The following is a 13,682-nucleotide window of genomic DNA, read 5'->3' as shown; positions in this document are numbered from 1 at the left end:
GGAATCGTGTTCTGTTTCCCTGTGTGCACTTTTTGTTTAGCATCTCGTAAGTGCTCTAAAAATATTTAATAAATGATTATGATATAGTTTGAAAGTGTAGTGGCAATAATATTCCTTCTGTTTGTGGATAAAATTCTGTTGCGGGGCAGGTGTGGGAGGGAGGCAGGGAATCAGACCACTCTTTTTCTTTTATGAGACTATGGTAGATTTTATTTTCATATTCAACTATTCACATCCTGAACCTATAAGGGGATTTTATGCTCTGCTTATTGTCATTTGACTTATGGAGCTTCAGTGAGAGGGGTATTCTTCCCACCTCACTGACATCAGACCTGGAACCCCACCTGACTGGCTCCAGCCAGTGAAGCGTGAGCAGAAGTTCAGTTGGCTAATGGAAAGCAGAAGCTTTAGGAGTTCAAGTGTTTCTGTCAGACCTTTTACTCTTTTTCCTCTGCCAGGGGAATGGTGCAACCAGGTAGAAGCTGGTCTTTCAGCTTGGATCACAGAATGAACAAAACATACCTTGAGAAATCACAGCTGACCCATGAAGTACACGTGATGTAAGTGAGGAATAAACTTTTGTTGTCATAAGCCACTGAAGTGTGGGAGTTATTTGTCACCACTGCTTTACCTAATAAAATCTAATACACAGATATATTTCTTCCGAATTGAATGATGATTGTGAAGACAAAATATTAATCAATGTACAAGGTACAGTGTGCTGTGTAGAGTCCCTTCCTTTCAAAGGCAACTCATACCCCTTTCTTACACTATCTTACAACGGACAGTTAGAAAAAGACCACAGATATGTAGGCAGTCTTTTGATGGCCAAAAGACTTGGGGAGGGGGGGACTCCCTTCACAAGGGTTGTGAAGAAGTATTTACAACCTCCTGTGAACAACAGGAAGCCATAAAGCCATTCTAAATTCTCGTTATTGGCAGCATTTCAAAAATGTTGTCATTTCACAATGAACGATATAAAGGTGAAGATTTCAGGTTTCCCTGAAAGTGAGAAGCATTTTTACTTGATAAAAGCTTAAAATTTTAGAGATAATTAAATATAAACTAAGTGGTGAAACCATTAAAAGGCTGTCCAGAGATCAGCCACAGAGCATTACAACGGGGAAGAAGGGGCTGGAATCAGCTCTGAGTGCCTGTCAGCTAAGCCGACAATTTCAAAATGGTGGGGGTCGGGGGCTACCTGCACCAACAAGCAATGCTTCAGACACCAGGTGTGTGTCCTACAAGTCAACTAAATTCTGACACTATTTGCCCGGCGACAGTGTCAGATTCCCCAGGTTAAGGACTCAGTTCTATAAGACTGTCCCTCACCCCCTCCTTCAGACCCCAATTGCAAGCCCAAGTTGTGACTTCTGCTTCTCCCTGACTGATTATAGATTGGAGGTTCCAGTGACCGCCCCCTCCTTAAGTTCAATTAATTTGCTTAAGCAGCTCACAGAACTCAGAGAAACATTTTACTTACTAGATCACTGGTTTATTATAAAAACACATAATCCAGAAACAGACCAGTGGAAGAGGTGCATAGGACAAGGTATGGGAAAAGGGTGCAGAGCTTGCATGTCCTCTCCGAGTACCCAAATCTCCATATATTCACCAACTAGGAAGCTCTCTGAACCCCTTCCTTTTCAGTTTTCATGGAGGCTTCATTATATAGGAAGAACGGATCAAATCATTGGCCATTGGTAATTTCAATCAATCTTTAGCCCAGTTCCCCTCCCTGGAGGTGGGTGGTGGGGTAGGACTGGAAGTTCTAACCCTCTAATCACACGGCTGGCTCTCCTGGCAACCAGCCCCCATCCTTAGGTGTTTTCCAAAAGTCCAGCTCAAAGTGGTCCTATCCTGTTTCTAACAACATACTGAATTGCTTTTCAGAGACAGCAGACCAGAACCGTCCATGCACAGACAGCAGACAGCAGACCAGTCCATGCACCCAAAGCATGTGCACAGGAGAGAATTCTGACCTACAGTTACACCTGGAACAAAAGTCTCGCCCCTCCCCACCACAGAACCAAAATGTCCGGACATGACCACAAGTTGAATACTGGACCCTTTGAGAAGTGAAGGGTCCATTTTCCAGGAAGATCCAGTGTGACTCCCTTACCATGCCTTACCACGAATGGCTAAGTTCCAAAGCTCTCCAATCAAACTCTGCCTCACCAGTGCTTCTGTATGCTAGCCTATTCACCCTAATCCCTTAAAATTCATCCCAAATTCTGGATCGAGGGGATAGATTTGAGCCTTGCCTCCCATCGTGCCAGTCCACTTCACGACAAAGCTTTTTCTTTTCCCAAAAGCCAGTGTCATAGTATTGACTTCTATGTGCAATGGGCAGTGAGCCCTTGCTCAGGAACGACTTCATTAGCATAACCCCGGCTATACTGGAAAAGAGCTTATTACAAATAGCAAGGCATCTATTTCACCTTTACGGCTTTGGAAAGATTTCAGGAACTGAGAACAAGAGACCAAGTATTATGAAAAAAGATGATCCCATTGCTATTATCACTCAGGAAACTCCAAGAGTTTAGGGACTCTGGAGCCAGGAATCATGGACAAAGACCAAATATATATTTGCTATGAATCACAATATTCCAGTGCCCTATTCTAATTTAAACAAACCCACAAAAAGTCTGAACTTCAAAGAGAAGTGGAAAAGGAAGTGGGGTGGCCTAAATTTTTCCATATATATATATATGTATCAGCAATTACATCCTCTAGTTAGCATTTGTGCGTCACTTCCAAAAAGAACAGAAGGATTTTGTTCAAATGGGAGGGAGGCTGGGAACGGAGGATTAACATTAGAACCAGATAGTAGTCTTTATCTAATTCTTAAATAGGCTAGATAGCTGCAAAAAAAATGGAAATGTTTTTCCATTGTTAAAAACAGTACCCTGACAACATGTCTGCATGTCTCATAGAAACTTGTCAAAAATAGAAGATCATGGGACCCTGGGTGCATCCAATCTGTCATATTAATGAAAATTCCCCAAAGCCTCAACATTCACGTTTTCTTTGTGCTTCCAATATGAAAATCATTTGAAAGAGAAGGGATGGGGACAGATATGCTCTCAATGTGTCCTGCCATTTCATTGACATGGTTCGTGCTAATTTTCCCTCAAAACTTCCCCATAAAAGAAAAAGTTATTTTTTTCCTATATCTCTCAACTATGTTGTTGTTTTCGTATTTTTTTTTTGTCATTACATTGCCAGTATCTATAGTTTATAAGTTATCTAAGCCCTGATGTTATTGACACTACTGTGACTGCATCAGTGACCCTTTGTCTACCCTACTAGAGGCTTCTATCTTCTAACTTGTGTTCTATAATCTGTGGCTTCCCCATGAACTGTTAGTACATTTATTTCTTGTTACATATATATTATAACCAAGGATAAAATCACAACAAGCATCCCTTTATTTTGGGCACAGGTATTACTGGAGGCCGTGCCAGGAATGTATTACCTACTCTTTGGAAAAGCTGAACAATCTGCTCTCCTCTGATCCTTCCTCAATACCCAGAATGAAACATGAACACTATGGCAGAAGATGGAGCTACCTGCAACACCCTATTACGGAAACATTCAAGTTACTTGCCTCTCTCTGCTTAGTGTGTTTGGTGAGGGCACAAAACCTTTTCAACATATATTCTCTCAGGAAAAATCATGTCCCATCACACACAGAACCTGGCCAATCTTGTCTAATCCTGAGGTCACTCTCACATTGAAGTATCAGATACAGTTTGCTAAATCTTCTGATCTACCCTAAATTTGTTTTGTAATTTCCTTTATGAGATATGTATATGTAGCCTGGACAAATGTGAACATTAATATATAGTCACACTCTTGGAGCTTAAAGGAACTTATGATGACTCTGAAGGAGATCAATTATCAGTTAGAAGGCATTGGCAAGTCTTTTCACTTTGTATTGAGCTTTGTTTTCAAGGCAAGCCAATTTTTATAAATGATCACAGCCCATCTTGACTGAAAATAAAATCATCACTAAGGAAATAATTAAGTGTACCTTTCTGAAACTACTCTGGCTATTACTTTTTTTCCAACTGCTCCTCTTATGCCCTATTTGCAGATCCGATTGGAATTAAATAAAGGTACAATTGGCAGAAAGATGATTATTTTCTGAATGCCACAAGGAAAGCACCATACACCCCGTCAGAAAATCATTCCTAACGTCTGCCATTTACTTCGTTATGTGAGCTTAGATAAGTCACTTAACTTCTCATTCTCTTTCCTTGGATTTTGAAGATGTTATTATCTGTCTTATTTGTCTTATAAAATAGCTGTGAAGCTCAAAATAGAGACAGCACAAAATAAGCTTTACATCAAATGTAAATAGCTACAGCATATATAATACAAATAATGCAATATTTATGAATCAAGTCATTTAACAAATAAAATAATTACTATACCACAAAGATAACTAATATAGGGTTCCTATAAATGTGGGCTCACATTCTAACTTCAGAAACAAATGAATAATCCAAAAACTATTTGGGAAAAGTAGATGAGATGGAGGTCACCTACCACCACCACTACCTTCCACGGGTCAATACAGATTAAGAGCTAACACTGTATCAGGCCCCATGTCTAGCTTTTTCCATACATTACCACGTTTAAGCCTCATAATCCTCTATAGTCACCATTTTACAGATGAGGTTATTGAAATTTGAAAAAATGAGGCAGTTAGTGTGGCACTAAAACTTCTGACTTAAAATATCAAAGTAGGTGGAGATTTTAGAGATGAGTTAGTTTTTAAATATTACAGGTTCCTGTAAATCATATCCAGTTAATAAATTAAATCAGGCCATTTAGAGACAGGTCTGGAACACAAATCTGAGGTACAGATTTGGACATCATCAGTAGCTACCAAATCTTTGGGGTTTTATCTCCACAGGAGAGTCTAAGTAGAAAGGAAGAAAAGTAAAGATGGTCATGTCTGAGATGTGCAGTCTCTCAAGAAGAACCTAGGTTTCCAGAATCTGGGCTCCTAGGCTTGTTAGGAGTCAGGGTTGAAATTCTGCCTTAGCAAGTAGGCCATAAGTTAGAGAAAAGTCCCCATGTGTTTTCATTGAAGTTCTGACAATCAGCTCATCCCTAGAAGAGGAAACAGAAACTAACTATACTATACAAATCATCAGCTACTCTGAAGCAGAGAATTCCAGGACATCATGACATCTGAGCATTCTTTTATGACTAAGCATTGGTTTTAATGAATAATAAGAGACTTTGTTTTGGAGAAATTACATATTTTATATTGTCTTTATTTTCTTTCATGTAGTTACCTTTTATAATTTTACCATTTTATATTTTGCAGAAATGATCTATTCCATATTGCAGTTTTACTTAAAAGAAAATCTGCTCACAGTGATAGTAATTTTGGTTCTGTATGTAAGATTCCAATACTGATACATATGGACCTACCAAAACCTGTATGCTGGTGTGCAAATGATGGAAGTACCGAGCAGGGTACCCAGCTCAGATTCCCAAGCAGGATAATTTTGCAACTTCACTATTTTAGGGGTAGCAAAAGCTACTATTAAAATAATATGGGGAACAATAGAAGGCTGGTGCAATATCTAGTGACAGAGGTGGATGATGACAGTATACCAGCAAAGAACAATCACAACTAACCAACAAAACAACTTTAGCTAGCTGTGCTTTTTTAAGAAGTGTTTATGCATCTGAGTTAACCAGCTAAGGTAATATTTACTCAAAATAATAAAACAAAGGTCTACATCTCCTAAAGAGGTAGAAATCAGTATTACTTAGATAAAGTTCATAAATTCTAATATCTGAAATCATCTTCCTTTAAAAGTTACTTTGAGCCCTTGTTTGTAGTTAGATATCATATATTGTAGGGCTTATTATTACCTTATTATTGATTATGCACTACTGATCATATTGATCATGTTGTCATTCTAAAATCATCATCAAATCGTCTTGAAACATAAAAAATGATTTTGTCCAATGGTCCAAAATGCCCTGTAGCTACTATCTCATTAATCCTTAGAGGTCCCCTGGGCAATAACTATAGTTACTATCACCCTTCCCATAAAATGGAGCCCGGGGAGGTTCCCTGAATTGCCCAAGGTTATGGACTGAAGCTAAGTCCAGAATTCCGGTCCCCAGTCTCCCTCTCCACATGGTATTTTCTCTGCAATAAATAACATCGCTGTTCTAAAAGCTGACTCTTCCATCATGTTTTATGCAGCAGAATTCAAATTAATATGAGTTGCTCAGTGTTATGATATTTATTTTAGATGGAGGCTGTGTATACTTATGAAACACATGAAATGCTGCACTCTCAATCATTTGTTTTGCCCTCTTAATGATCTTTGGGGATTGCACTGTGTATGGAAATTGGTATTTATCATTAAGGAGACTTGAAATGGCAGTATCAGCTTGTTCACAATTCCATCACCTACTGCATATAGACATGGGCAGAGTATAGATAAGTTGAATAAAATGTTCCTCAAAGTTTGACAAAGTTGATGACTCATCAGAAAAATCACAAATTAAATGGCATGAATTCTAAAGCAGGTAAAAATTCTGAAAACACAGTGCAGTTGGAGAAACAAATTAGGGTTTTCTTCTCTCAATTAAGTTCTCTCCCATTCGTTTTAAAAAGAGCTAGAAAGTTAACTTTCTTTTTTTTTTTAATGGTGGGCTTCCCATGCTGCTTCCCTGCATGAAGTCATAATCCTCTGCTTGTGGCATCACGATCATTTCCATAGCAACTAATGGTGATAATAGAGCTCAAGACTGGAGTTTCAAGAGGGAAAGGAACTATAGGGACAGATGATATCTTAAAAATAAAGATTACGTTTTCAAGCAGATGTTCTTAAAAGAAAAGAAATTAATGGAAAGATTACCCACATTCAGAGAAACTCATAATTAGAACGTAGATGATTACTAAGTAATCATTCAGCTAATGACCTCTTCTCTAAAATAAATGATAAAAATTGAAACAGGGAAAAAAATGAGAGAAATACATCAGTGACAGGATCTTTTATGAACTAATCTATTATTTTAAATACAGGTGGCTATATATTTCTTAAATATCGCCATGAATGTTTAGTGTTTTGTGCACACTGAAGAAAAAGTTGTCAGGCATTGCTGAATCCACAGGGAATTTTGAACTGTGAATTTTCACTCAGGTACTTTGAGGAAGGTATGACATAAGCCATATTCATGTATTAGCGATATAAGTAATTTAATGCTAATTATAAGAGTAGAGATAAAATCTCATGTGTTTATCATGATCTCATACCTTTGGCACACAAAACATGAATTACGTGTTTCAGATTCATTTGATCCCTTCTTGTGTTGGTAGACATATATATCGTGTATGGCACCAAGAAATGTTCTATAAAGTTAAAAAAAAAAATGTATTTTCTCATGTACTGCTGTAGCAGTGAAAAGATAGGAAAGGAGAGGATAGGTAGTAGGCAGCTTTCAATTTGACTGTTAATGAACGTGGCTTCCTAGTATTCAGGTTTATATAATCTCCCTTTTGGTGTGGGCTGGACTTACTAACTGACTTCTAATAAAATATTGTAGGGATAGCAATTCTGGGATAAGTTATAAAAGTACTATGGCTTCCACGTTAGACACTTGCATTCCTATTGCTCAATCTGAGGAAAATTAGCTGCTATGTCTTGCTAAGATGACTAACTGTCAGAATGTTCCTGGAACTTCCCTGCTTTTAGCACTGAAAGTCCTGTGTCAGGAACAGTCACCTTCACAAGAGGCTCGTGTGAGTGAGCTTGAAATCCCCTGAAGTTTGCCAACAGCCATGTGAATGAAAGTAGAAGAGTATCTTCTAAAGAAGAGACTAGCAACCGTTTCCTGTAAAGGTCCAGATGGTAAATATTTTAGGCTTTGCAGACCATATGGACAAAGTTTTTAGTACATTCACTTTTCCCTAGAAATAGATGGCATAGCATGCCACACAGGGCTACCTGGGGAAGTATACAGTGTGGGGGTGGGGTGGGGTGTAGAGAGAGAGAGAGAGAGAGAGACAGAGAGAGAGAGAGAGAGAGACAGAGAGAGAGAAACTTCAGTGAGAGGCTTTATTGTGCTTTTCCTTGGAAGAAATGGGCAAGGCAAGGTAAATCAGCAAATCAAGTTTACGGCTGGACAGTCTGACTAATTTTGAGAGCTCTGGGCTGTAGGGGCTGTCCCTAGTTGTCTGGTAGGTGGTCCTGGGGTGATTAGGGCAGGAGATAGTGTCCCAGAGTTAATATAGGAGATAGTTGGAGGGTAGGGGCGCTGGATTGGCTGGTTTGCATATTAAAGATGTTCTTTCCAAGGCAAGTTTTTTAGTCTCTCTAGGAATTAGCTAACCCTGGGAAGGGCAGTCCCTCCCAGGTCAGAAAGGCCCCAGATGTCAGAGCATCAAGAATACAGAAGGTAAGAAATCATATTTAAAACACACAAGTACTCAACTCTGCGGTTGTAGAGCAAAAGCAGCCACTGACAATATGTAAACTAATGAGCATAGCTGTGTTCCAGAACATCAGTCTGCTAACTCCTGTTAGTCCTGTTAACAGCCATCTGACTTAAGTTTGGAAGTAGGTCTTTTCCAGTTAAACCTTCAGAAGAGACTGCAATTCAGGCTACAGACTGACTGCATCCTCATGAGAGACCCTGAGCCAGAAGCACCCAGCGAAGTCATACCCAGATTCCTGATCCACAGAAACTCTGAGATAGTATTTGTTGTTTAAAGACACTCTGTTTCAGGGCATTTGTTATGTAACAAAAGATAACTAATACAAATAGATTGAGTGGAAATATCACAGAGTCTTGAAAGGATCTTGGGTCTTGAATCACTTTTCTTTTTTAACTTTGTGCTCCACATTGGAGCCTCTTCTATTATACAAAATCTTTATGGAGTCACATTATTTAGACTCTGCTTCAACATTTCCTTTGGAAATTCCTTATCTCTCGGGAGGTCCATTTCATTTTTGGATCATTCTAATCATTTAAAAAAATGCATTTCTTGAATTTCTTGAGATGAGAGTAGGAGAGCAAAGCTTTTCCCTCTTAAAATTACATATAGCTGTCCCACCTCTGGTTCTGTGGCCGGATCCTCTAATATTTGATATCTGGAGCATACCATTTTTAATCACCCCTTCCTCTATACCATAAAATTATTTTCAATAACAACAATGTGATAATCAGTAATCATTACTTTTTAATTGTTCTTTGTTTTTGTAAAACAATTTTACAGAAAGAATAAATTTCAATTTTAGAAATACTGCCCAAATTTAGTAATGTATCACATGATACATATCAAATGTATCAAATATTTAGACCACAGCAGAGTTATACTATTTTTGTTTGGTTTGTTTGCACTCACCAAACAAAAATAGTATAACTCTGTTGTGGTCTAAATATTTGTGTCCCCCTAAAATTCGAAAGTTGAAATCCTAACCCACAGATATAATGGTATTTGGAGGTGCAGCCTTTTGGAGATGCTCAGTCATGAAGGTGAAGCGCTCAGGAATGGGATTAGTACCTCGTAAAAGAGGTTCCAGACAGTTTCCTCACCCCTTCCACCAAGTGAGGACACAGCAGGGAAGCACTGGCTATGAACCAGGAAGCCCTCACTGATGCTGAACCTACCAGTGCTGTGATTCTGGACTTCCAGCCTACAGAACTGAGGGAAATAAATGTTTTTTTAATTAACTACTCAGACTGAGGTATTTCATTAAAGCCGCATGAATGGACTAAGGCAACCTTGCAACTGACAACCGGTTTCACAGTTTTATATTTTAAATACAAACAAAGCTATGAGTGGTCAGATAGAATGACGAAACTGCTGTGACTCAAGTTCTATTTCTTCATCTTCATCACTCTACTGACATTGTTTATTTCAAATCTACTGTTTAATTGCAGGAGTATCTAATTCCACAGTGACTGAAGACACGGACTGCAACTAAAGCAAGCTTCAACAGTTCAGAACCATTAGGAACTTACTCTAAAAACGAATGCCTGTACCTGAGGCTGTGAGTATTGGAGGCTGGAAGTTTTCCAAATTAGCTTCCATGCAGAAGACAATGTTTTTGAAATATTAGTAATAAAAATGTTCCACGCTGAAGGTGACCTATCTATTACTGAAAAAGAGTAACTGCAACAATTCTTTTGAACTCAGACCAACAAAAGCTTTTGGGTGGAGGAGTGTTTTTTTCATTGACATTGTTCAGAATTGCTGGCACGTGGTGATAACGAAAAGCAAACCTACTCTTACTTGGCTTTATTACTATTTCTAAGCCACCCTATTGCCTGCAACCAGGGCAGTCTTCCCTTGCTACCTACCCTTGGAATAACCCTGAAACTGTGGAAATCCACTTTATAAAGCAGGCGGGAGCAGAGCTTCTCTGGTTGAAACCTGGGCAGACAGCTCTCCAGCACCTGATCAGTGCATGTTGGGGAATGGAAAATCAGGATCCACCTAAAGCATTTCCACCGAAGCACCAAAGCTCCAAGGAGGAAATCTACAAATCAAAGTCAGACGTCCCCAGAAGCTCTTCATTTGCACCGGAAGTATGTGATAGTGGTGGGGAAAAGGAAGTTTGAAATGTACAGCACAAAAGCTGCTTTGTGGAAAACTTTCTAAATTATCAATAATTAAAAACACCTATCAACAATGCTAGACGGAAGCTTGACACATCCTTCTATTCTCTCTATATTTCTATTCTCCTCTCTGTCTAAATAGAGAAATTTATATTACAATATGTTGTAACATGAAGAGTTCTTCAAAGAGTTGCAGTCCAAACTGTAGGCTAAAAACATCAGAGCTATGCCAGGCAGTTAACTAATAAGAGCATTATGGGTCTTTTTCCCTGGACTTTAGGATGTTCTTAGTATTTGTCAATTTTTAAAAAAAAATGTAATTTGTTGTAGCTTTGTTTACATTCTAAATAAATATTAATTGACATATCATTTTTTCTTCCTTAAAGAAGGTCCCCACATTATTTAAGTTTTAGGCCTCACAAAATCTTGGCCATCACTACTGAAAAGCATCAGTTGAGTCAAATTCTGTCTCTTCTCCTCCTTCTTCTTCTTCAACAAATAAGTAAATGGAGACATAAAGAGGCTTAATCTATCCTCTACCTACATAAATGTCCTTAAAATATATGGTGGACATTTTTGCATCTCCCTAAAATCTTCTCTTCTCTTTTACGAAACTTTCTCAGAGAGGCTTTTGCTATATCTTCAGACTTTAGTTCAGTGCCAACAATATAATAGGGCTCTTACTTTCCTCCTGAATAAATGATGTCTTACTTTTTAAAGTTGTTTCTTATATAATTTGTTTTCTGGATCTGTAATGTGTAAACTGCCCCATTTTCTCTTTTCTGAGCACATTAGAGTTTGCTGATGTCCCTCTTAAATTGCACCACCCAAAACTATGAATATGGCCTGAATAGTTGTTTAATATTCACTAATTAAAATACTCAACATTTTCCTTCCCTTAGACTTTTTGCAAAAATTGTACCACACCATTGTCTGTGAATCCAACTTTAAAAAGTGGTCAGAGGTTAGGCTCGATGCCGTCGCTTCCGCCGCCTGCGCTCGGCCGCTCGTGGCTCCCCCCCGCCGTTCTTGCAGAGGCCCAGTAATCAGATATGGAGCATGTCTTTACCCCGTAGGAACCCCTGCTTCCCACTAGGAATTTGAAATACTGCCTTGTGATCCTGAATCAGCCTTTGGATAAATATTTTCGTCATCTTTGGAGCAAAGCTCTTTTAAGAGCCTGCGCTGACGGAGGTGCCAACCGTTTATATGATATCACCGAAGGAGAGAGGGAAAGCTTTTTGCCTGAATTCATCAATGGAGACTTTGACTCAATTAGGCCTGATGTTAGAGACTACTACGCCAGTAAGGGATGTGAGCTTATTTCAACTCCTGATCAAGACCATACTGACTTTACCAAGTGCCTTGAAGTGCTCCAAAAGAAGATAAAAGAAAAAGACCTGCAGGTGGACGTGGTTGTGACGTTGGGAGGACTCGCTGGGCGTTTTGACCAGATTATGGCGTCGGTGAGCACCTTGTTCCAAGCTGCTCGCATCTCTCCTCTGCGGATCATAATCCTCCAAGAGGAGTCTCTCATCTACCTGCTCCAACCAGGAAAGCACAAGTTGCATGTAGACACGGGAATGGAAGGAGATTGGTGTGGCCTTATTCCTGTTGGACAGCCCTGCAGTCAGGTTACGACAACGGGCCTCAAGTGGAACCTCACAAATCACGTGCTTGCTTTTGGAACACTGGTCAGTACTTCCAACACCTAGGATGGGTCTGGTGTTGTCACCGTGGAGACGGAGCAGCCGCTTCTCTGGACCATGGCCATCAAGCCCTAACCCCGGCCGCCGTTCCCAGCCTCTAACTTACCTCCCTGGCCGCCGACTCACTGCTCAACAACAGTCGTTCACCTGGTTGGCCCGGGCCCAACCTCTCCATGGCAAGCCCACTCGTTTTAAAGATGTAATGCTCAGAGAATCCAGGTGACATAACTGACAGCTCTCAGTTTCACAGGGAAGGGGGAAATCATTTGTAAGAAAATAAATCAGCTCTATGACATTCAAAAAAAAAAAAAAGTGGTCAGAGGTTAAAGTAGAGACAATATGAGGCATGATATGGATACTTGTAACTATCTTTCATTAAGAAAAGTTTTTAAGAAGTCAACAATGATCTCAATTCCAGTGTCAGTCAATCTCAGAATAGCACTTAAAGCATGCTGGAAAAAATGAGAAATGTTTTATCACATATCACAGTTTTTTATATATTATATTTCATTAGTATATTAGGATTGTATATCACAGTATTCTAGAACACAAGTTCCTCATTTTTAGCACCCTCAGGTGCTGGCCTACTGCACAAGTACTCAAGTCTTGCAACACCCTAAGAGACAGTAGCCTGCAAGGAGAAAGGGTCAGAATAGGCATTCTATCTTATGCAGCTATTTCTGTCTGAACCATGGGTAGAGGGTGACTGGAAAATAATAAAGATTTTTCAGTTGCTCTAAAACTTTTGAACTCTCTCCTTTGCCACTGCCAGGAGAGAACTTGGACATTTGCTCACTCTGTAATTAAAAGAGCTTCTATCCTTTCATTCTTGTGTTCCAATTTGGCTTTGTCCTGACCATTGCACAATCTCAGAGGGTTTGTCTGTCAGTGACATGAAGACATCAGGCAAAAGCATTGTCTGTAACACTGTGATGGAGGAAAAATAATTTTCCTTCTACCATTCTAAGTTCTTCTGGCTGGACTAATAATCAAATTGACATGAGAAAGATTAACAGGACAAAATCGCCAAACTTATTATGCATATAGATATGGGGGTTCCCTAAGAATATAGGACCTGAGGACAGATAGGACACTTAAGGCTTATATTCCATCTTGAGGTAAGGAGCAGGGGGTGGAGGAGTGGTTTGGGACTTCAAAGAGCAGGAAAGTAATTCTCATGGAAATAGCGAAGCAAATGTTTGGTAAATGTTTCCTGGGAAGTCTTGAACAATAGGACAAGTAATGGGACACTGATCACATGGGCCTTGCTAGGTTCCTCCCCATCTGTCACATACTAGTTCATATTAAACTATACAAGGCATGATCAAAAAATACTGTGAATGATTAAATAAAAATATTTATTAC

The 13,682-nt window shown here is 39.2% G+C and overlaps 1 protein-coding gene across 1 annotated transcript; it reads left to right on the top strand.

Moving 5' to 3' along the window:
• Positions 1–11,594: 11,594 nt before the first annotated feature.
• Positions 11,595–12,610, top strand: LOC117032160 (thiamin pyrophosphokinase 1-like). Its single transcript, XM_033123448.1, is given in 1 exon segment — positions 11,595–12,610. A coding segment is annotated over 1 exon segment (732 nt). The 5' UTR covers positions 11,595–11,660; the 3' UTR covers positions 12,393–12,610.
• The last annotated feature ends 1,072 nt before the right edge of the window (positions 12,611–13,682 follow it).

This window comes from Rhinolophus ferrumequinum, chromosome 12, assembly GCF_004115265.2.
Source record: "Rhinolophus ferrumequinum isolate MPI-CBG mRhiFer1 chromosome 12, mRhiFer1_v1.p, whole genome shotgun sequence".
Classification (NCBI taxonomy): domain Eukaryota; kingdom Metazoa; phylum Chordata; class Mammalia; order Chiroptera; family Rhinolophidae; genus Rhinolophus; species Rhinolophus ferrumequinum.
The sequence above is the reverse complement of the archived record's forward strand: the minus strand, read 5'-3'. Positions and strand labels throughout refer to the sequence as shown.